The sequence below is a fragment of the Arvicola amphibius genome, chromosome 4 (assembly GCF_903992535.2).
Source record: "Arvicola amphibius chromosome 4, mArvAmp1.2, whole genome shotgun sequence".
Lineage (NCBI taxonomy): Eukaryota > Metazoa > Chordata > Mammalia > Rodentia > Cricetidae > Arvicola > Arvicola amphibius.
Genome location: NC_052050.1, coordinates 45,050,610 through 45,071,977, shown reverse-complemented (window position 1 = coordinate 45,071,977; position 21,368 = coordinate 45,050,610). Strand labels below are relative to the sequence as shown.

The following is a 21,368-nucleotide window of genomic DNA, read 5'->3' as shown; positions in this document are numbered from 1 at the left end:
ACGCTACCCCCCCCCCCCCCCCTCCTACCCTGTCCCAGGTTATCTTGTATAAGGACAGAGGGCTGGACCAAGTCAGCGGGGACTAGAGCCTGGGTGGAGCAATGGGTGGGCTCTGCCTAGCTTTCTGGTCCATGGATAATGCCCCCAGTACCTGTCCTTCTAGGCATCAACTGGTCCATCTGCTGGACTCACAGCAACCTCACCAGTTCTTTCTCTGCTACTACTTTCTTTTTTTTTTTTTTTTTTTTTTTTGGTTTTTCGAGACAGGGTTTCTCTGTAGCTTTGGAGCCTGTCCTGGAACTAGCTCTTGTAGACCAGGCTGGCTTCGAACTCACAGAGATCCGCCTGCCTCTGCCTCCCGAGTGCTGGGATTAAAGGCGTGCGCCACCGCCGCCCGGCTACTGCTACTACTTTCTATGGGGCCTTGGCAATGGGCATCATGGAGTCCAGGCCCCATCCCTAATGCCTAGGATGCTAGAAGAAACCAGTCCGCTGTGCTCCCGGCCCTGCCTGGGGAGAGTCTGTCCTTCCCTTTCCTCATCTAGGAAACAAGATAGTAAGTGTATGGTCCTCTTCAGAGAGGTGAGGTACAACAGAGATTAGCAGGTGAAGTTCCTGGCAAGGCGCCCAGGGCACAGAACACTCACAAAAGCTTTTCAGCTGTGCTCCTGAATCCCTGCTCTGCCCCCAGCTGGCCCTTCCTCTTCTGCACCCATCTTTTCTTAGGAGTCATTCTCCAGGGGTTAGAGTTTATGACATGCAGAGCAGCCTTGCTGGGCTTTGTGTGGAGCAGCTGGGAGCCCAGGCAAGAGCCTGTGAACCCTCTTTGTTCCCCTCCACCCCAGGGCTGAGCAGGGCAACTGGAGCTGCCTGCAAGGGGCCCAGCAGGGCGGCCAGGGGCAGCTATTGAGGAGATTATGAATGGGTGGCTTAGGGTGGCTGGCTTCTCCTGTTTGTCTTTCTGGGCTTCTCCTGGGATCCAAACACAGTGCACAGGCTCTGGCCAACTGGAGGTTCAGACCTGTGCAGAAAGGGCTGCGGGGTGGTCTCATAGAGTCCATTGATGTAAGCCTCAGAGGGGTGCTGGGGTGGGGTAGGGAAATAATGAGCATGGGCAGAAGGAGCCAGAAGAGCGCCTGCGCTGCTGATCACGGACGGCCATCTTGCAGAACACGGGTGTCTAGAGGATGCAAGCTCCCATGCTTCAGGGTGGTCAGGCACCAACACAGGACTCTCTACTCTTTAAGAACCCACTTTCTGACCCTGGGAAAGTCCCTTGCTCAGTCTGGCACAGTGAGGGCCTTCAAGGACTAATGTCTGGGCGCAAGAGATGGGGAACAGTGGCAGCTTCCAACCTCCCCAAGCACCTTCGGCTGCGTGAGTGACCTTGGGTCTTAACTGTGTCCTAAGCCAGGAGCCCTGGGATGCCTAAGTCCGTGTTCAAGCTGGTGGTGCAGTGGGACTAGCCAGGCTGACACTTGGCAAAGCACTGGGGCTGGTTCTGACCAGGCACTGCTATGGAAGTGAGGGTGGCTGGCTGGTGTTTGTGACACTGTTCTCTCCCAGTGCATGGGGAACAGTCCTGGGCAGGTCTCCTAATATTCCGAGGCTGCTGAGTGAGAAGGAAGGGGGGGAGGGAGAGCAGGGCTAGGAAATGTCTGACGACTAAGGACACACCTTTCCTCTTACATCTCTATGGGGCACAATCAGCTCAGACCCAGAGGTCCCTTCAAACCTCTGGAGGCCAAGATTACTCATGTCCTCAAAGTGCCCGCTGCCAGCCCTGCCAGGGACCAGGCCTATCTGTACTTACCTCTCCGGCCACAAAGAACAGCAGTGGGGCCTCCTCTTCTTTGGCTTTGTACTTGGCAATGATCTTCTCAGCTATTGGCTGGATCAGCTGTTTGGCTGCCTCAGACTCTCCATCATCCTCAGAATCTGTGACACGGGAGGAAAGGACAAGAAACTCTGGATTGTCAACGAGTGGTACCTGGGATGACCCCAGGGCTAGGCCTGGGCCTCACTGGGCTCACAGGTACAGACAGGCTCTGGGAACAGGTCCAAGCCCACCTGCCAGCACACAGGCAGAATTCTCACAAAGCTATCCAGGAAGCTGAGCTGCTCCCACACCATCGCCTGAGCCCCTGGCAGCTGTTCTCCCAGTCCCAGAAGGAGAATCATGACTGCAGCAAGAAAGCGAGGACATGGTCCCCTCTGCAGCCCTGGTAGCCATGGGACACCACAGCTGCTACCAGGACCTCCACAAGTGCTGGCCAGGCCTGCCCAGGAGGGGGCACGGGGGAATGCGAGGAAGAGCCACACACAAGGCTCAGGCTGCTGACGTCTGTGGTCAAGAGCCTGTGTGGCTTCCTCGACTGGTAAAGCAGGGAGAGAACAGGAGTCTACCCAGAAAGGCCGTACTGCCCAAGAGACCCTGTCTAATTCACTCTGTGATGCTACCCAACTTGTTTGCCTCTCTGGGACTTTGTTTCCACATTTCTGAAGAAGACCAAAAGGGTCTGAATTGCCCCCAAGTTCAAAGCACTTTCCAAACACGGTCCAGGATGTGGGTATGAAGACCCATAGCAGGCTAGACAGCCCCACTGCCCACAGCAAAGGTTTCCCAAGGCCAGCCTTCCTACCCAAGACCCGACCAGCCTGCTTAGCAGCTCCCATGCTGGGGACCAGACAACCAGACCCCAGAGAATGGAGCAGGGTGTGAGGGTCCTCCCTCAGAGAAGCTGGTGGGGATACTCTAACCATGGACCTAATGGAGCAGTTCAGTTGGAGGTGACCAGCAAAGTTCCGTAGTTCTTGGTCATAGGGTGTGAAAGCATCCTGGGTCATCCTACCAGAATGCAGGAATACTTTTCTGTCTTTCTATTTGGTTAAGGGGCATAGCTTCTGAGGCTGGAAGAGGAACAGGAGCACCCCACCTCCCCAGCCCAGTGAACCTGGGCCAGCTCTAGGGGCCCCCTGGAGTTGTTCATTAGAGCATAAAAGAGTGGCAGAAGCAGCTCTGGATGAGCCTTAGCCCGAGGGGGCCCCACCCCCTGCAGCTGCTATGCAAGCAACCCCCCTCCTTTCCCAACAAAGGTTCCGTTCAAGGGGGGCTGGGAGCATCCTCCTGCCTGACCTGTTTGCCCAGCTGGCAGCAGGAGCAGCACAGAGGAAAACTGAGCAGTAGTTGCTCCAGATCACCGCCCCGCAGGGGGATAGCCATGAATAAATCATTGGGGTCAAAAGCAAAGCTCCTGGGGAGACAAAGACCCCCAGCTCAGCACTGTTAATGACAGAGGCTGCAGGGATGGCCACCTCCCACGAGAGGTCCATTCTGACCTGTCCCCCACTGCTCCCTCCGCTCCGTACCTACAAAAAGGACGAGGCAGGGGCCTTCGTTGAGCTGCACGGCGTTGGAGTCCGAGAGCTCCAGCACGGGCTTCGGGTGCCACGGGAACTCCCTGCAGTCCTCATCATTGAGCACCTCCACCCGGCCCTGCCGAGTGATCACCTCCCCCTGGGGGTCCAGCACGATGAGAGTGGGGATGCCTGCAAGAAAGACAGAGCACTTACGTGGCCGCTGTCCTAAGACAGTGCAAAGCCTGTCTTCCAGACCAGGGGCATACACATACGTAGTCACAGTAGGATTTCTGGGAAGCCCTGAGCTGAAACTAAGTGTGGTTGCTGACTAGCTCCAGAACAGCTCTGGGTCTGTGTGGGGTCACTCCATGGAATGCAGAGCAAGCCTGGGTCTTGCGAGTTCTTGGGGGTAATACTATGAAGGAGCTGGAGCCCCCATCTTTCCCAGCTCCAGCAACAGCAACTGAGCGACAAAACACAGGAGCCAGCACTCCTACAGTGTGCACAAGGTTTGGGGTCAAAGGCACAAAGGCACATACGCGCTCGCACGTGCGTGTACACACACACACACACACACACACACACACAGAACTGAGCATAGGGTCTTGGCACATAGGTGCAGCCTATCAGTCAGTGGTGGGCACAGCCTAAAGAGACCCCCAAAGGTACAGCAGGCCCCCCGAGTTGGCAGAGAGTCTAAAGTAGACAGAGGTGGCATAAAGACACCCACAGACCCTCCCACACAGTGCATGGATACACACACACAGAGCAAGACAACAGATATGAGCAGGGTCCTTATACTGTCACCAAGGCCACCCCAAAGAGCCCCAGTGAGCAGGGATGTGCAGGAAAGGGAGGAGCCTGGTTCAGGTCACAGCCCAAATTAGGAGGCAGAGAACAGCTGGGCCACAGCCCTGCTGCCTGAGGAGAATCCAATACATGCTAAGAGCAGTCCCCAGAAGGAGCAGGACGTGCACGTCTGGACTGGAGCAGCGAATACACAGACCGCTTGCCTTTGTAGCACATACACTCTCCCTGTAAATCCCCAAATGAACACCTGGGGGGAAATCCTAACCCACTTTATAGCTACATCTGGGCTTGCCACCTCCTTGCTCTTTGTACCCCGCACCCCACTGCTGCTCTTCTGGCCAGAGCTACCCACACACAGAGTCTGCCTCTGCCCTGACCTTTGGGGACACTTGTCTCTCCACTGGTAGCTGGTCCCCTCCCCAGTGGAGCTCTCCAGGTACCCCCCCCCTTGGAGGCAGACCAGAGCCTGAATTTTATATGAAAGCCACAGCAATTTAATATTTATAAGCTCTGAAGTATTTGGTCAGTAATTTGCTCCACTGACATTTTACTTCTCCATGGGGTGTGCAGCGAGGTACCAGAAGTATGTCCCTGGTGTTCTGTAACCTGCTGTGGCAATGGGCCCAGTGGGCACGCAGTGGTGGGCTTGTCTTCAAAAGGAATAAACGGCCCATTTGGTTCACACCTATTAGAAGAAGTAGCTGGATAGGCGTGACAGGGAACAGCTGAAGAGAGCCCCGCGCGTGGTCACTATTCCTATGTTCTTTTAAGTCTTCAACAGGAGTCCTGGGAAGTTGTCCTAATGACTGACTACCCAGAGGCCTGGACCCATGTTGGATGTGTCTCCACACAGAGGATTTAAGTCAGTAGCCCAAAGGGAGCCTGGAGCTGGAGGCCACACGGGACAGCCTGGGACACATGAGTGATCCACACTGCCACGTCCCCATCCCTAAAAAGCCTTGGCACAGGTCTTTAATTTGAACTGGTATTTCGGAAATTGGGCAATTCTGAGCACTGGGTAAACCAGAACCCGCCCACTGCTATGATTAAACACAGCAGTGGCCCTGTTTTTAGCCTGGACTCAGGATGCAGAGTGGATCTAGGAAGGGCAGGCAGGCGTAGAGCAGGGGAAAGGAAGGGCAGACAAGCCTGCCAGCAGGGAGTCTGCTTCCTCTGTCTCTCTGTGGAATCACTGTGGTGGGATTCATCTGCTGCTCTCTTGAGTCCTGTGGGAACCAGCACAGGAGAGCAAGGACTTAGGCTGGCTGCGGGGGAGCCCTCTGGCCAGGCTCTCTCCTCTCCATCCCCTTAGCTCTGAAAAACTAAGAAGTACCTCTCTTAGCCTCGGTTCTTTGAGCTTCACCAAAGCCTGTGAGGTCCTGGGATAGGGCAGTGTGAGGAGTGTGACTATGGTGCATGGGACACACCCAATCAGACCCGGACAGTACCCATGCTCCTGTGTTCACCTTTGTGTCTACCTTTCCCTTTTGGTGACCTTGGGCTTGACCTTAGACCCCTCCTGACCCCTCTAAGGATGGACTCTGCTGCTGAGAGAGGGCTGGCCGAGAGAAGGAGAGCTTGCCTCTGCATAATTGCCACTTACTTAATCATCCTCACAAGCTGTGGGGGCCACTACAAGACCACCCAGCCAGTCCCAGTGGGCTGTGGCTCTGTCTCCAGGATACACATGGCCTTTGCCAACGGCTCCTCTCCCAGCACCTGGCTTGGGCCAGGGAGGTTCTGAGAACCAGTTTCCCAAACTACTTGCCTCTCTCAACTTCCCTCCCCAGAGTGGTGGCAGATGCTGGGGGTGTCAGCACCCCATTTTTCCCCTCCTGGGCATTCAGTCCCTAAATCAGCCTTTCCCAAGTCACTACTTCAGAGAAAACAGGGTGCAGCCTTGGGAAACTTCAAGGCAACATCAAATTTTTCATCAATGCGGTCATGCAAACAACCCCCCACCCCCAGCGAGGGGCTTTTGGGGGAACAAAAGAGGCAGCTTATCACTGCTGGGCCCAGACTTGTTTCCCAGCAAAGCCAGCTGGGACGGTTGGGGGAAAGGTGCAGATTCCTGGAGTTCTAAGAAGATCCCCCAGTCCCTTAACTTCTTTCAGCCTCATTTCCAAAAGCTGCCAAATGGGGATGTCAGATTCTATCTTACTTGATTATGGGGAGGAATAAAAAGATAAAATGTAAAACATTTCAGCAGAGTCCTGGGGATATTGTACGTGTTCCATAAGTAATAGCAAATATTATAAGCCCACTCATGGTTTTAAAAACCCTCCCAGAGAAGGCAGAGGCACAGAGGATGGGAGCCGGGTAAGAGAGAAGCAGAAACCCCAGCCAGGGTGGAGAACGTTAGCTAAGGAATGGGAGGTATGAGTAAAAGTCCCAGCAACAGCAATGTCTGCCAAGCAAGCTCCCCTTGTGAGCTGGGAAGACATACACATCACCATTCCTAAAGAGGACTCAGCTTAAGCCTTCAGCTCCAGAGAGCCAGTGCTGGACTCCCCTCCACAATCCCTCTCAAAGCACAGAGAAAGAACAAGGCCTACACCTTCCTCCTAGGGAGACATACTGGAGTTTAAAACAACCTCAAAACAATGCATAGAGTCTATCCTACAGTTTAGTCTGGTTGTTTCTCTGTTGCTCAGGAAACAGATTTGTGGGGGTGGGACGGTGGAGGTGGGACAAAGAAGCTGAAGTGGTCCAGGCACTGGAGGAAGAAAGGAGCCAGGAAGGGTAGCACCTAGCTCTGTCTGCATCTGGATGGCAGCATCCAAAGGGGCTCCCAGACCCTAAAGACCAATGGGAGGCAGGAGGAGAAACTGAAGAAAAGAAGAAATGCAAGCTAGGGCACACTGCAGGGCACGATGCAGAAAGAGGGTGGAAATGGCTACCAGGGGGTGCAGCCAGTTGGAAAGGGTTGTTATACACAGCTAAGAGAAAAACTCAGACGGCACAGCGCTACATGTGCGAGTACATTGCAGCTATGTGTACGCATGCGAACAGTGACCGAAGGGACTCAGCAACGTGGAAACAGTTTCAGAGTAAAATAGGAGGCCAGAGGAGATGGGAGATAGGCTGAGTTTAAGTGATATAAATGTGGGCTCTATGTTTAAAACGGAAATCAGAACTGAAGGGCCAGTAGGGCTGGGGTGGGGATGACAAACCAAATCAAACCCTGGCAAAACCCCCAGCCAGTTCCACTCATCAGATGTCTCTCCTGCTGTGCCCAGCACCAAAGCAGAGAGCTCAGGAGAGGGCAGGAGCATCTGGTTTAGGTGGCAAAGTCCAGAAAAACTCAACTCAGGTTAGAGAGATGAGTTTGGCCCAACTAGGACTTGGCCAGAAGATGCAAAAGCTGCTCAGTCTGCACCAAGAAACATGTATGGCTATGTTCTTAGAAATCCAGAAAACAGCTGGGCGGTGGTGGCGGGCACGCCTTTAATCCCAGCATATGGGAGGCAGAGGCAAGCGGATCTCTGTGAGTTTGAAGCAAGCCTGGTCTACAAGAGCTAGTTCCAGGAACCCTGAAGCTAGTTTCTAGAGAAACCCTGTCTTGAAAAAACCTGAAGAAAAAAAGAAAGAAAGAAAGAAAGAAAGAAAGAAAGAAAGAGAAAGGAGGAAGGAAGGAAGGAAGGAAGGAAGGAAGGAAGAGAGAGAGAGAGAGAGAAGAAAGAAAGAAAGAAAGAAAGAAAGAAAGAAAGAAAGAAAGAAAGAAAGAAAGAAAGAAAGAAAGAAAGAGAAAAAGCCGTCGGTCAAGAGTGGAGCAGATCTGCCAAGCTCAGTCAAACTGCCCATCAACATGGGAGCAGATAAGTCAGTCAGCACAGTTAACCCATGGAGCCCTTCCCAGGCCTGAAAATAAACCAACTAGATATGAATATTAGTGGGGATACATTTTAAGACCATAATGTAAGTGAAAAAAATCAAGTTGGAAAATTACATTATGACAGCATTTAGAGTATGCTTCTAAAAGATGCACCAAGGAAGCGATACATTATTCATGGGTTCATATGCATGCAGGAAAATGCGGAAGCGGCTTATGAGGTTATGAAGCAGATACACTAGATACACGGTAGTGATTCCCAGAGGAAGGGAGGCAGAGGAGCGCAAGGGTCTTTGTCTGTAATGCTTTCCTCTTCCTTCTTTCTTTTCTCCTCTTTTTTTTTTTCTTTTTGAGAGAGTTGGGTATGCTGAGGAATAGACAGAGGACCTGAATTCTATTCTAAATATCTGAACCAAGTCTTCTTGCTGCAGTATGGGTGTTTATTACATTGTCCTCTGTTCTTACCCCTATCTTTTTTCCTTTTTCTGTGCTCACAATTAAATGCAACAAACAAAACAGAACACCAAGGCCGCTCAGTGGATTCCCAGGCTGCCCCGGCTGCCCTCAGCCAGCAGACAGGCAGATCTACACAGAGGCGCCAGCCTTTTGAATACGAAGATTTGTCTACAAAAAAAAAAAAAAAAACAAAAAAACAAAAAAAAAAAACCCACGCCAGCTCAGACACTTGCCCTCTACTGATTGAAAAGACACAGCTCTGAAAATGTCGTTTTTATGTTTACAGAATGCTTCAAGTCCATTTTTTTGAAGGAAGTAAGGAAGAGGGCAAAGTAAGGGGCAGAGGGGGAGGAGGGAAGTGGGAGAGGAGGAGTGAAAGACGGATTGAGCAAGAGGAAAAAGAAGCACAACGCTCTATGTTGGCGACAGCAAGGCTCTACATATTAGCCACCCAGTTCCTGCCTCCCACAGGCTGGGGATGAAGGATAGAGAGAAAGGACAAAAGCGCCTGGGTCCCTCGCCCAAGACAGAAGGGCCCCTAAGCCTCCTTGCAAAAGAACATGGTGTTCTGCGATACTCTCCAGCAGCCCCGGGTTACTTAGACAATGGCTAATGGGATTTGCCTTTTGCCAAGTGTGTCTAAATGGTTCCCTTAGAAAGGCATTTTTAAACAGCTTATAGGGCCCCCAATTCCCCAGACTGTACAGAGCACTGGGAGCAGGGAGGCCTGTGGGGAACCCAGCTCTTTCAGGGAGACAAAGGAGATGGAGGGAAGCCAAATGCCAAATCCTCAGTGAGCCGGGGTGGCCCCATGATGACTTCACACAAACCCAGGGCTGAGTCCACGGCATCTAAAGGGAGCCAATGACCAGGCCACTGGCAGCTGCCAGACTTTGGTCCATTTAGCATAGGGCAAACTTGATAAGACCTGCAACATAGCTACCTTGTGACAGGGCGCCTCACTGCCTGTGACACCTCAGCTAACTGTCAGCATTTGGAAAGGCCACTCTGGAGGAAGACTCTCTCTCTGGTGTAGGGACACTCTGGGCATAGATCCCAAGACACTCAGAGGCCATACTCCTTTTGCATTATATATTTTCACCCAAGCCAGTCAAGACAATAGGGAGGACCTGGTTGACTGTCAGATCAAGTCTGTCTGTCTCTCTCTCTCTCGCCAACAAACAAAGACCAGGTGGAGGTAGCTCAGCCTGGGTATAGCTTAGGGAATGTTCCTAGCACTTCTCTGTAAAGCTACTTCATCAGCCTGGCATGGCAAGGCATGGCAGCACCTATAACCTATAACCTATAACCTACAACCTATAACCCTAGCACCTGGGAGGCAGAAGCAAGTGGAATAGTACTGCAAGTCTGAAGCCAGTCTGGTCTACATAGCAAGTTCCAGGCCAGCCAAGGTTACATAATGAGGCTCTGCTTAAAAACAAAACATAAATAAATAAATAGATAAATAATAAAAGGTGTGTGCCCTGTGCCTGTGATCTCAGCACAGGAAGGCTGACATAGAAAGGTTACTATGATTTTTCAGCCAGCCTGGGTTACATGGTGAATTCCAGTCCAGCCTAGGCCATAGAGTAATACCTTGTCTCAAAACAAACCGAAACAAAACAACCAACGGCGGGAGAGCTGGCTCAGTGGTTAAGAGCACTGGCATAATCAGTGGACCCAGACTTGAGTTCCAGAATCCACATGGTGACTGACAGCCATCCGCAACTCTAGTTCCACAGAATCTGACTCCCTCTTCCTGCCTCTGAAGGCACCGTGTACACACGTGGTGCACAGACCTGCATACTAGCAAAATACTCCCATATACAACAACACTTTAGGAAAGGGCTGGAGAGATGGCTCAAAGGTTAAGAGCACTGACTTCTCTTCCGAAGGTCCTGAGTTCGGTTCCCAGCAACCACATGGTGGCTCGCAACCATCTGTAATGAGATCTGGTGCCCTCTTCTGACCTGCAGGCATACATGCAGACAGACACTGTATAAATAAATTTAAAAAAATAAATAAATAAATTTTAAAAAACTTTAGGAAAAAACCTTCTAAAAATAAATAAATAGAAGTTCAATAAATAGATAGCAAACAAAGAGAAGTTCAAATATACCACCTGCTTGAGAAACTCAGCTTCTAAGAGGTGCTATGAGATAATTTCCTAGAATAAATCCCTATAAAGTGGGATTTCTTCTTTTTAAATTTATTATTATGTTTTTAAATATCTATCCATCCACACTCACTGCTGTATATGAAGAACAGGAATTCTCAAAAGCCTGATGCTAAAGCCATGTGATAGTAATCTTCACCATCAACTCCGCTGGGTTTGGAATCACCTGGGAGACAGGGACCACTGCTCTCCGTGTATCTGTGTCGATGGAGGGCTAACTTGAAGACTCATTTTGAATATGGACAGACCATCCCATGGGCTACAACCAGGACAGAATGAAGTGGAGAAAGGGCAAAAGTCAACAGTGTGTCACCATCCCTCCTTCTTCACCACCTGAGCTATGGGGCCATGAATTGAGTGGCTTGGACACGCCTTCCTTATCACCCCTCTGAAGCTGAGAGCAGTCTGTCACACTGATGAACCGCTGACACAGATGAAGATGGACACTCATTGTCACCAGAAGAGGCGGCCACTGGAGGACAACATCGTCCCTGGGTCTCAACCAGCCCACCAGTATGTCTTGCCTGTAGTCTCAAGAAAGGCCTCAGTCACAAGTTAGGGAGCCTATGGCATGGCCTTGAGGGCTATGAAGCTGGGAGCAGCTTCTTGCTCACTGAACAGTCACAGAGAGACAGCCATGTCTCCTTTAAGTAGAAAACCGAGTCACTTGTAGAGTGTGGAAACTTAATCCCAATGGTGGAAAAGTCAAAACTCAACCCCATATATTTCTGTTTGTTTTCGTAGTGCGGGGAAGGAGCCCAAGCAAGCACCTTCCCTTGTCTTGAAGAAAGAACCCATTTAGCTACAGGAAGGAGCTGTTTATCTAGCAACGGGAAGAATCTAGCTTGTTTCTGTGATATTATTATTTATTTCTGAACAACTTTGTAAGGCAAATCCAGTGGTCAACACCTTGAAGCAATGTCTTCAGCTGAAAGATAGTATGAGTGTAACACACACATAAAGACGCAGACACGCGGACACGGACTTGTTAGAAGTGTTTCATCTGTATTACTTCTCAGCAATTTTCTGTCAGAGGTTCATCATGCCAAATTTGCAGAGGAGGAAACGGAAGCTCAGGGACTCCAAGCGACAGAACCAAAGATTATCCTTTAGTCTGCGTGACAGCGACACCTTGGAGGGGAGGTGCTGGTCCAGCGGATCTGGAAGCATGTGCTCCACAGGCCATCCACACCAGAAGCACCATTCGGGGGATGAGAAGCACTGTTTTACTAGAGCAAGCACTTAAAAACACCACCCCACCCCAGAACCCCAAAGTGAGCAGCAGTAATGAGGTATAAGTCATGTTATATGCCATAAAATTCACCCTAAGTTCTCTTTTAAAAGATTTATTTTATTTTTTAAATTGTATATTTGTGTGTGTGTGCATGTGTGTGTGTGTGTGTGTGTACACGAGTATGTCTCTGTGGATACCCAAGGAAGCTAAGTGAGTCCAAGTTCCCTAGAGCTGGAGTTACACTTACTTACAGGTCACTGTGAGCCTCCTGATGTGGCTTCTGGGAACTGAACTTGGACTCTTTATAAGAGCAGTGCAAATTCTTTACCACTGAGTCATCTTTCCAGTCCCTAGTCCCCAAGTAATCCAGAGATCCGCTTGCCTCTGCCTCCTGAGTGCAGGAATTAAAGGTGTGCGCCACCACTGCCTGGTCCAACTAATTTTTAAAACATGTGAGGAACATGAACACTCAGAAAGTAAAACCTAGTTTTTTGTTTGGTTGCTTTGATCCTATTGAAACCGAGTCTCCCTATATAGCTTAGAATACCATGGCATTGGCGCTCCTCCTGCCTCTGACTTCCAGATGCTCGGGTTATAGGCATGCACCGCCATGCTTTGTTTCAAAGATGTTCTTTCTCTGCTAACAAGGAGGTCAGGATGTGGAAGCCCAGACAGGCAGGTTTTCATCCAGGTTGCACAGTTCAGGCCTGGGATGCTTACCTTGGATTCCATACAGTCGGTTGAGACGCGACCGTCGGGCCTCATCAGTGTAGGGGACAGCGAGCCATGGCATCTCACTGAAGTACTGCTTGAAAGACTCCTCCGACCTACAGAAAGATGTGAAGAAAATGTCTTTCTCTTGTGTGTATTTCTACTCGGTCCTTCCCGCCATTACTGTGGCACCTACAGGGTTGAGGTTCCTAGCCTCAAGCTCCTAACCTAGTACCGCAGGCATCAGAATACAGGTGTTTGCTATTCTACCCATTCTGCTGTTCACCAAGAAGCAAATGAGTCCATCCACGAGGTGGCTCCCAAACCATGCCAGGCCGTGCCATCCTACCAATTACGCCTATGTGCAACTCTTCATTGTCGGCACAGACACGTTTGGTTTTTAAAAGGTTCAGACTGAATACACACCACGACTGTGTTCCTGTGTACCCCTAGTTTGCATGCAGAGCTGTGGTGTGCACAGGACTAGGCACTCGGAACCAAGCCTACACCTATGACTGTACATACGAGAAATGTTAGGGAAGGTAAAGACACCGAAGCTAAGAAGCACGTTAGGGCTGGCTATGGCAATGTGCGATGACCAGGAAAGGCTAAAGGGAGCCTTCTACGTGATGGAAATGTCTGTATCTTGACTCTCTGACCATAGTGACACGGGTAAATGTGGGGCAAAGCTCAGGGAACTACAAACCTAAAATGGATGCAATTTATTTGTATAGAAATTGTGTTTCAATAAAGATGATACAGTTTAAAGCTTTAAATGTCTTCAGGCTTGTCTCTAGTCCCTTGCACTGAGACCAAGAACTGTGGGGTGGGACCATGAGCCAAGAAATAGCACAGGAAGTACAATGTAAAAAGCTACAGAGTGGCATTTTGAGAGTCTCTGTGGCCAGGACTTCAGGAGGCAGAAACTCCTGACGTCTGTCTGGATCCTGACCGGAGCACTAAGCTGAAGACAACATATAGATGAATGAACTGCTGAGAAGCAGAAACCATTGAGGCTAACGAGACAAGGCTCTGGGATGAAAAACTACACCTCAGTTGGGTGATTGATTGATTTATTGATTGATTGCATCCTTCCTTCCTTCCTCCCTCCCTCTCTCTCTTTCATTTGTTTTTCCTAGACAGAGTTTCACTGTGTAGCCCTGGCTGTCCTGAAACTCACTTTGTATACCAGGCTGGCCTCGAACTCAGAGATCTGCCTGCCTCTGCATCCCAGAATGCTGGGATTAAAGGCGTGCGCCACCACTGCTTGACTTACGTGATTTCTTTTCCACATGCATTCAAGTAGCCTTAAACAGAGTGTGTGGCCAGGTTGAAGAAAATAAATACATATCCACACAAAACAATCACATCGTGCTAGTCTCTAGCTTGCTTCCATCCTCCGTATTTCCCCTTCACGATCTAAAAAGCTGAACCAAAACTGCAATCTTGATTTCAGCTGACCACAACCTGGACTGAGACGTGCCTCAGTGTTTGCTGGTTTACCTGAGTTACTTACTATCCCAGATTGGTCTTCCCTGGGCCCTACTCTGTGGTCTACACTGAGGAAGACATATGACGTAAAAGAAATGGGGAGAAGCCATTATCGGAAAAGCGGCGTAGCACAGACTCTTCACGGGTACACAGTACCTGTCTGCACTGACGAAGATGATCTCGAACTTCTGGCCTGCTTCCTTGATCTTCCTGTAGGATTCCACCAGGACTCGGGTGAGGCTCCGGCAGGGTGGACACTGAAAGACAAGAGGCCCTGCCATGTTACAAGTCTCTACTTCCAGCACTGGCCACTGGGGGCCAGGTAAAAAGGGTAGAGCTGGGACAGCAAAATCCAGTTTATGCAAGAGCTAAGTAAGCTTGCATCTCTTCCTGGCAATCAGTAGGCACACACACAGGCCAGCCTAGGCAGTGTGCAGCAGTTAGCAGTGAGATACCTTCCCTTAGGGAGCCTGAGAAATCTTAGCATGGCTGCGGAGAGGTCGTTTTCTTTTTCTTTTCTTTTCTTTATTTTTTAAAAATATTTATTTATTTATTATGTATACGATATTCTGTGAGGCCAGAAGAGGGTACCAGACCTCATTACAGATGGTTGTGAGCCACCATGTGGTTGCTGAGAATTGAACTCAGGACCTTTGGAAGAGCAGGCAATGCTCTTAACCACTGAGCCATCTCTCCAGCCCCTTTTCTTTTTTTTAAAGATTTATTTATTTATTATATATACAGTGTTCTGACTGCATCTATGCCTGCGCCATAAGAAGGCACCAGATCTCCATACAAATGGTTGTGAGCCACCGTGTGGTTGCTAGGAATTGAACTCAAGATTGGAAGAACAGCCAGTGCTCTTAACCACTGTTCTCCAGCCCAAGAGGTCATTTTCTTGCTGCCACCATCCGTAGCTTGAGCATTTACTGTCATCGATGAGCAAGGAAAGGCAAAGCCAGGGAATGTCTGTCAGAGTTCCCCACCTTGCAAAGACAAGCACTCTTGGCCCAGTGGTGACTCACGCTCCTTCAGTCTAAACTAAGGAGAGACCAAACACTCACCCAGTGCGCAGAGAAATAGACGCCCACGTGAGACCCCTCCAGGCTGCTGCTCTCCAGTGACTGCCCATTATTTCTAAGCAGGGGCCCTGCAACGACTTCCCGGAAGGGCTTAGGTCCCCAAGGGAATTCCAGACCTGAAACAGGGAACAGATTCCAAGAATGTCAAGGCTCTTTGCGGTGGCCTGGGACCTAGGAGTCCTCAGAACTATAGGTACAGCTTTGCCACCCCAAAGTATTTATTAGCTAGCCACAGGATCTGCAGCCAATGCAGAAACAAAGGAACTCAGGCTAGCAAGATGGTTCCGTGGCTAAGGGTGTCTGGAGCCAGGCCTCACAGCCTGGGTTCAATCCCTGGTACATGTGAAGGAAAGAGAGAACCGGCTCTCAAGTAATAACCTCTGATCGCTACATGTATGCGGGGGCATGTGTGCGCCAACACTATACAAACATACACCAAACAAGCTGTTAGGAAATGTAATTAAAAAACCAGAAACTCGTCCATGGCACAGCCTCATTACCGCCTAAGCAGTGGTTCCTACGCGGAGAGGGTGAGAAGGCCCCTCTCCAGACAGCTAGCTCCAGATGCAGAAGCAAGGTTACAGACGGACAAGCAGAACAGAAAGGAGACCAGACCAGAGCAGACCTCCTAGATAACTGACAGAAGGCTGGGTCTCTGGTACCTACATCAGATACTACCCCACCCAGGTAGCAATTCAATCCCATCCTGCCAGCTCCACGGTTCCCAGCCCAGAATGTATACGGGAACCCACGTAGGCCACGCCCCCAGAGACTCTAAAGCAACAGCCTGGGCTGGGGCCTAGGGAAGCAGTGAAAACTGAAATGTAATAAAAATGGAGACTTCCAAGACCCAGATGGTCAGCATTGACACTTAGGCTCCCAGCAGGAGGAGGAGCTAGCAAGTTCCCAGCTCACAGGGTGGTCCAAGGCCCACTGCCTCAAAATCGCCTGAGGGGCCCGGGATGAGAGCCCAGTTAAAAATGCAGGTGTCCACGCCCACCCGGAAACCAGAGGACACAAAACTCCAAGGAGCTGGTGGTAAGGCTGCCTAGACTGCTAATCTTGGGAGTTGGCGGGGTATGAATTCACTGTGTCCTGACTTTTACAAAGGGCAATCCTCCTACATAGGAAATCTCCTTCTACCCACCCCCTTCCTATCTCAAGCCTCATGACACAGCTCTGACTAGCCTGGACCTCACTATGCAGATCAATTGGCCTCATTTTACAGAGTGCCACCATGTGCCTCTGCCTCCCAAGTGCTGGGATTAGAAAGTGCCCTACCACACTGGCCTTGCTATCCATTTTTCTGGGAGAAGCTCAGGTTGACTTTGAACTCAGAATCTTCATAGCCTCCAGAATATCAGGGCTTCAGGGATATACCACTATATCCAGATCTCAGCCGGGTCACTAAGCAAGGTGGTGCTCTTGCAGCTCGTATTTGGGTAGCGCAAGAAGAGAAGCGCCGACCTTGGCCAGACCCCGAGTATGTGGTCCAGGCAGACTTCCCAGTGCATGGCCAGCAGCCAGCAGGTCAGCCTGAGCAGGGCCACTGGGAACTGGGACTTAAACCATGGCAAGGCCATGCACTCACCACAGAGGCCAAGAGAACAATACAGAGATGGAGACGTCGGTGACGTGGTGAAGCTTTCTGAATCCAAATCTGAGATCCACCCCCTTCCCCCAGATAGGGTTTCTCTGGGTAGCCCTGGCTGTCCTGGAGGACACCGTGTAGACCAGGCTAGTCTTGAAATCACATGAGATCTGCCTGCCTCTGCCTTTTGAGTGTTGTAGAATATTATTTTAAGATGTGTTATATTTGTTTATGCTATGGAACATTTGTTTTAATGATGCAAAGATGTGTTGCATTCTTTTATGTTGCATTTGTTTAACTCTGTGAAGCTGTGATTCTTTGCCTGTCTAAAACACCTGATTGGTCTAATAAAGCGCTAAATGGCCAATAGTGAGTCAGGAGAAAGGATAGGTGGGGCTGGCAGGCAGAGAGAATAAACAGAAGGAGAAAAAGGGAGCAAAGGAAGAAGGAGGAAGAAAAAACAAGGAGTAAGAAAAGAAGAAGCCAGCCACCCAGCCAGAAACGGACTAAGAGTGAATGTAAGAAGAGGAAAAAGCCCAGAGGCAAAGGGTGGCCGGTATAATTTACGATAAGAAAATCTGGCTAGAAATACGCCAAGCTAAATCTGAGCATTCCTAAAAAAGAATCCATGTGTGATTTATTTGGGAGCTGAGTGGCAGGCCCTCCAAAGAGTAAAAAGAGTAACCCCCCAAAAAAAACCAACCAAACAAACAAAAAACCCAAAAAACCAAAAACCCCAAGTGCTGGGATTAAAGGCATGTCACTCTGTCTGGCTCCAAACTTTTTTGACAGTCATGAAATTTCAGATTTCAGACCTCAGTGATCAAGAGACTGAGATAGGAAAAGGGCACAGATTTGGAGCAGCCTGGGCTATGTAGCAAGTTTCAAGGTAGCTGGGGCAAACAATGAATTCTTGACTAAATGAATCAATGAATGCCGGGCGGTGGTGGCGCACACCTTTAATCCCAGCACTTGGGAGGCAGAGGCAGGTAGATCTCTGTGAGTTTGAGGCCAGCCTGGTCTACAAAGAGAGAGTTCCAGGCCAGCCTGGGTTGTTACACAGAGAAACCCTGTCTCAAAAAACAAAACAAACAAACAAAAAAAGCCCCAAGGTTTTATTTTGGAAGTTAAGGACAGTCATTAGTGACATATATGCAAATATCCCCAAATCTAAGAAATCCCAAAATCCAAGTCTTTCTGTTCCCATCCCAACTGAGGATCGAGCCTAGGAATACCCGCCTCGGCTACTACCCAGGATAGATTCAATTCCACCACGCCATCTCAAGTGGGGAGGGCCAGTGAGATTGCTGAGCAGGTAAAGGCGCCTGCTGTACACTCAAGGACTTTGGATAAAGGACACTCTATATTTTATTTTTTATTTCCATGTATCTATATGTCATGTGCGTGGAAGGACAGTGGACAGCTTCTAGGGGTTCTAACCTTCCACCACGGCGGTTTTCTCTCCTTTCACCACAGGAATGGAATTCAGGGTGTCAGGCTTGGCGACAAGCGCCTTTACCCACTAAGTTGTCAGCCCTTTCCTCTGTGTGTGGATGTGCGTGTGTGTGTGTGTGTGTATGTGCATGTGTGTGTGTGTGTGTGTTATATGTTTTGTTTTGTTTTTGTTGAAACTGGGTGTTACTGTGTATCCCTGGCTTATCTGGAACTTGCTGTGTAGACCAGGCTGGTCTTGAACTCACAGAAACCCACCTGCATCTGCCTACTGAGTGCTGGGATTAAAGTACACACTGCCACGCCCAGCTACCCTTATATTTTAAAAGAGGACTCCTCCTACACATATGCAGACTCTTCTTGTTAATGTGGCCGTGGCCACGGAAACAGCACTAGGTTCAGTATCTGGGCTCTTGCCGCTTTTCAACAGCCTCCCCAGCCCTCCAGCTGAGCACTCCTTCCCAGATCCCATCTGCTTTGGCCCAGGAATTAATGTCACCCTGGAGGGACATTCTGAGCCTTTAAAAATCTTAACCATGACCTGGAGAATAGAGTAATTTGGTCCCGACAATATTCTCTAGGCATGTAAACCTACTTACAGCACTTCATTAGTACTGATGTCCAGGAGGGGATAGAGTGGGGCTGGGGAGGGGGAGTCAGGCACATCCAACCTACCTTCTGGGTCGTCTCGGATCACCAGGAGCCCATTTCTGCACACAACCTTCCCTGTGGTAGCATCTAGGAATATTAGCGATGGAATGTTGGAGATTCGGTATTTGTTCCAAAGTTTAAGCTATAAAAAGAAAAGCAGGATAAGGTGGTTAAACCCAATCCAAATTAATCGCAGAGTTCTTTCAAGTCCCTCAGCCCCAGGAAGAGATGAGTGGAAAAGCATTAGAAGGGAAAAACAATACGGGAATAACTGACTCAAATCAGAGCTGCCGCGCAACAGGGCTGGATTAAATTATAACCCCACGTGCTCCTATGGTCTTGTAGGGTGTGGGGGCCTAGAAAGGTTCGTGCTGTGATAGAGGTGGCTGACAGAGGGACATTTAGTCTTTTATCGGTCCCCAAGGAACATATGACAGTCACAATAAAGAACTTCCATCTCTGGAGAGCAGTGGGACTTCTCCCAGGTGACCTGGGAAGGAAGGGAATCAGCTCCACCCAGAAGCCGGCAGCAAGCAGCAGCCAGTCACCGGCCAGGGAGAAGGGAACAGGTTTCCCAGCAAGGACAAATCGTTCAAACGTGCGCCACTCTCTACACTTGTCCAGGCCTGTGATTGGAATAGCACCCTTGCTATATATGTGTACCATTTGTCTTGCGGAACGCAGGCAAAAAACCGGTCCCAGCCCTCAGCCACTTGGTGCCACTCCAAACAGCCTCCAGGCTGCTGGCAGAGTGTTGCTGTTGGTGGTCTAAGAAGGACGCTGAGAACCCAGGAACATCAAAGCCCTGGAAGAAGCCAGATTTTCGCAGGCTCTATTGCTTGTTCATGAACACCCTTTCAGTGGGCCGCTGCATGCTCTGAGATGTAACTACCAGGCCTGAGCAACAAAACCATGAAGGGAAGTGCTGGGTTAGCTACAGAGCTCCAAACAGAAGGAAGCAAAAGACAGGTGCACGAGGGTTATAGGACTCCTTTATGGGGGACCTAGGAGTCCAGGCAGGGAGGTTTAGCCACTGGCCAAGCAAGGCAGGGACGTGTAGAAGGGTAACAGGACCCAGAGGTAAAGGTGGCTGCACACAGCAGGGTAAGGGGCGAGTGGTTGGGGCTCAGATGGCATTTAACGCAATTGCAGGCAGAGGATCTGCCAAGAAACACGAGGCTTCTCAGCCTATAGAGACACATGGCTTGGTGGAAGGGTTATTGGATCCTGCTTCAAACTGGGTGGCCGTGCTTGATTGCTTACCAGCCCCACGTTTCCGGTGGGGGCTCAAAAACAACCTCTTAACAAGGGTGGCTGTGAGCAGCTGTGCGCAGCTTCAGGACCACCGCTGCATCACTGCACAGAAGCCTGACCTGGGCTCAGATCAAGCATCCTTTATTGTTATTGTTTTGAGACCAGGTCTCAGCACATAGCTGAGGTTGATTTAGTGTTAGTGATGAAACTCAGGCTAGCCTTGAACTCTGATCTTCCCGCACCAGTCCTAGCCTTTGACGAGATTTCCCACCCCACCCCACCCCGATTTTCTGAGGCAGGGTTTCTCTGTGTAGCACTGGCTGTCCTGGCACTAACTCTATAGATCAGGCTGACCTGGAATTCTGAGGTCCACCTGCCTCTGCCTCCTAAGTGGCACCCAGGATATTCATGAAACCCTACAGAGATTTGATAACAAACAAGACATTCCACTGGGATTATTAACTTAAACTTCCTGTGCCAGAGCACTACCAGGTTCCTTAAAGGTGTCCAAGGCAGGGGACGGTTGCGCACTGGAGCGATGGCTCGGCAGTTTAGTGTACTTGCTTCACGATTGTGAGGACTGGATTTCAGACCCTAGCATCCATGTGACAGCCTGCTATCCTTAGATAAATACCTGTAACCATAGTTCCAATGGGAGCAGACAGAAGGATCGCGGGGCTTGCTGGTTTCCAGCCTAGATGAGACTCGAGCCCCTGGTATTTAGAGAGGCTCTCCCTCAAAGAGATAAGTGAGCAACAGGGGAGGGCACACGATAGCTTCTTCCTTGTGGGCACACATAGCCACACATTCTCTGCCCATACATACACAGAAAGGGAGGGAGGAAGGGAGGGAGGGAGGAAGGGAGGAAAGAAGGAAGGAAGGAGAAAAAAATTTAAAAAGAAAGGTTGAGATCACTGAATTGAAATTTTTATTGTTTAAAATGTAATTTTTGAGGGGGGAAAGTACTCACTTCAAAAAATTGGAAAAGAGCAAATAACAAAAATGAAGAGTTAACCCAGGATCCATTGCTTGGTAAAGCTGAGACCACACTCTGCTCCTGGCAGCAGCAAGGGAGAGAGCCAGCCTGTTTCCTAGCTTCCATGCCAGTGCTATCACTGATGCCAGCGTTTCCAATCTGATAGAGAAAATGCACCTCACTTTCCTGGCTACCTGGGGAATATTTCTTTACACTGTGTGAATATGTGTCACTGTGGCTGGGTTAATAAAGAAGCTGACTGGCCAACAGCTGGACAGGTAGAGGTTAGGTG

The 21,368-nt window shown here is 49.8% G+C and overlaps 1 protein-coding gene across 2 annotated transcripts in view; it reads right to left on the bottom strand.

Moving 5' to 3' along the window:
• Nxn (nucleoredoxin) overlaps positions 1 to 21,368 on the bottom strand; it is a 157,018-nt gene that overhangs the window by 2,731 nt on the left and 132,919 nt on the right. For both annotated transcript variants that reach the window (XM_038326753.1, XM_038326752.1), the window contains exons 2-7: positions 18,871 to 18,988; positions 15,135 to 15,268; positions 14,227 to 14,327; positions 12,589 to 12,695; positions 3,370 to 3,549; positions 1,814 to 1,938 (exon numbers count right to left, since the gene is read on the bottom strand). In XM_038326753.1, coding sequence (XP_038182681.1) covers positions 1,814 to 1,938; positions 3,370 to 3,549; positions 12,589 to 12,695; positions 14,227 to 14,327; positions 15,135 to 15,268; positions 18,871 to 18,988 — 765 coding nt within the window. The remainder of the gene's footprint in view (positions 1 to 1,813; positions 1,939 to 3,369; positions 3,550 to 12,588; positions 12,696 to 14,226; positions 14,328 to 15,134; positions 15,269 to 18,870; positions 18,989 to 21,368) is intronic.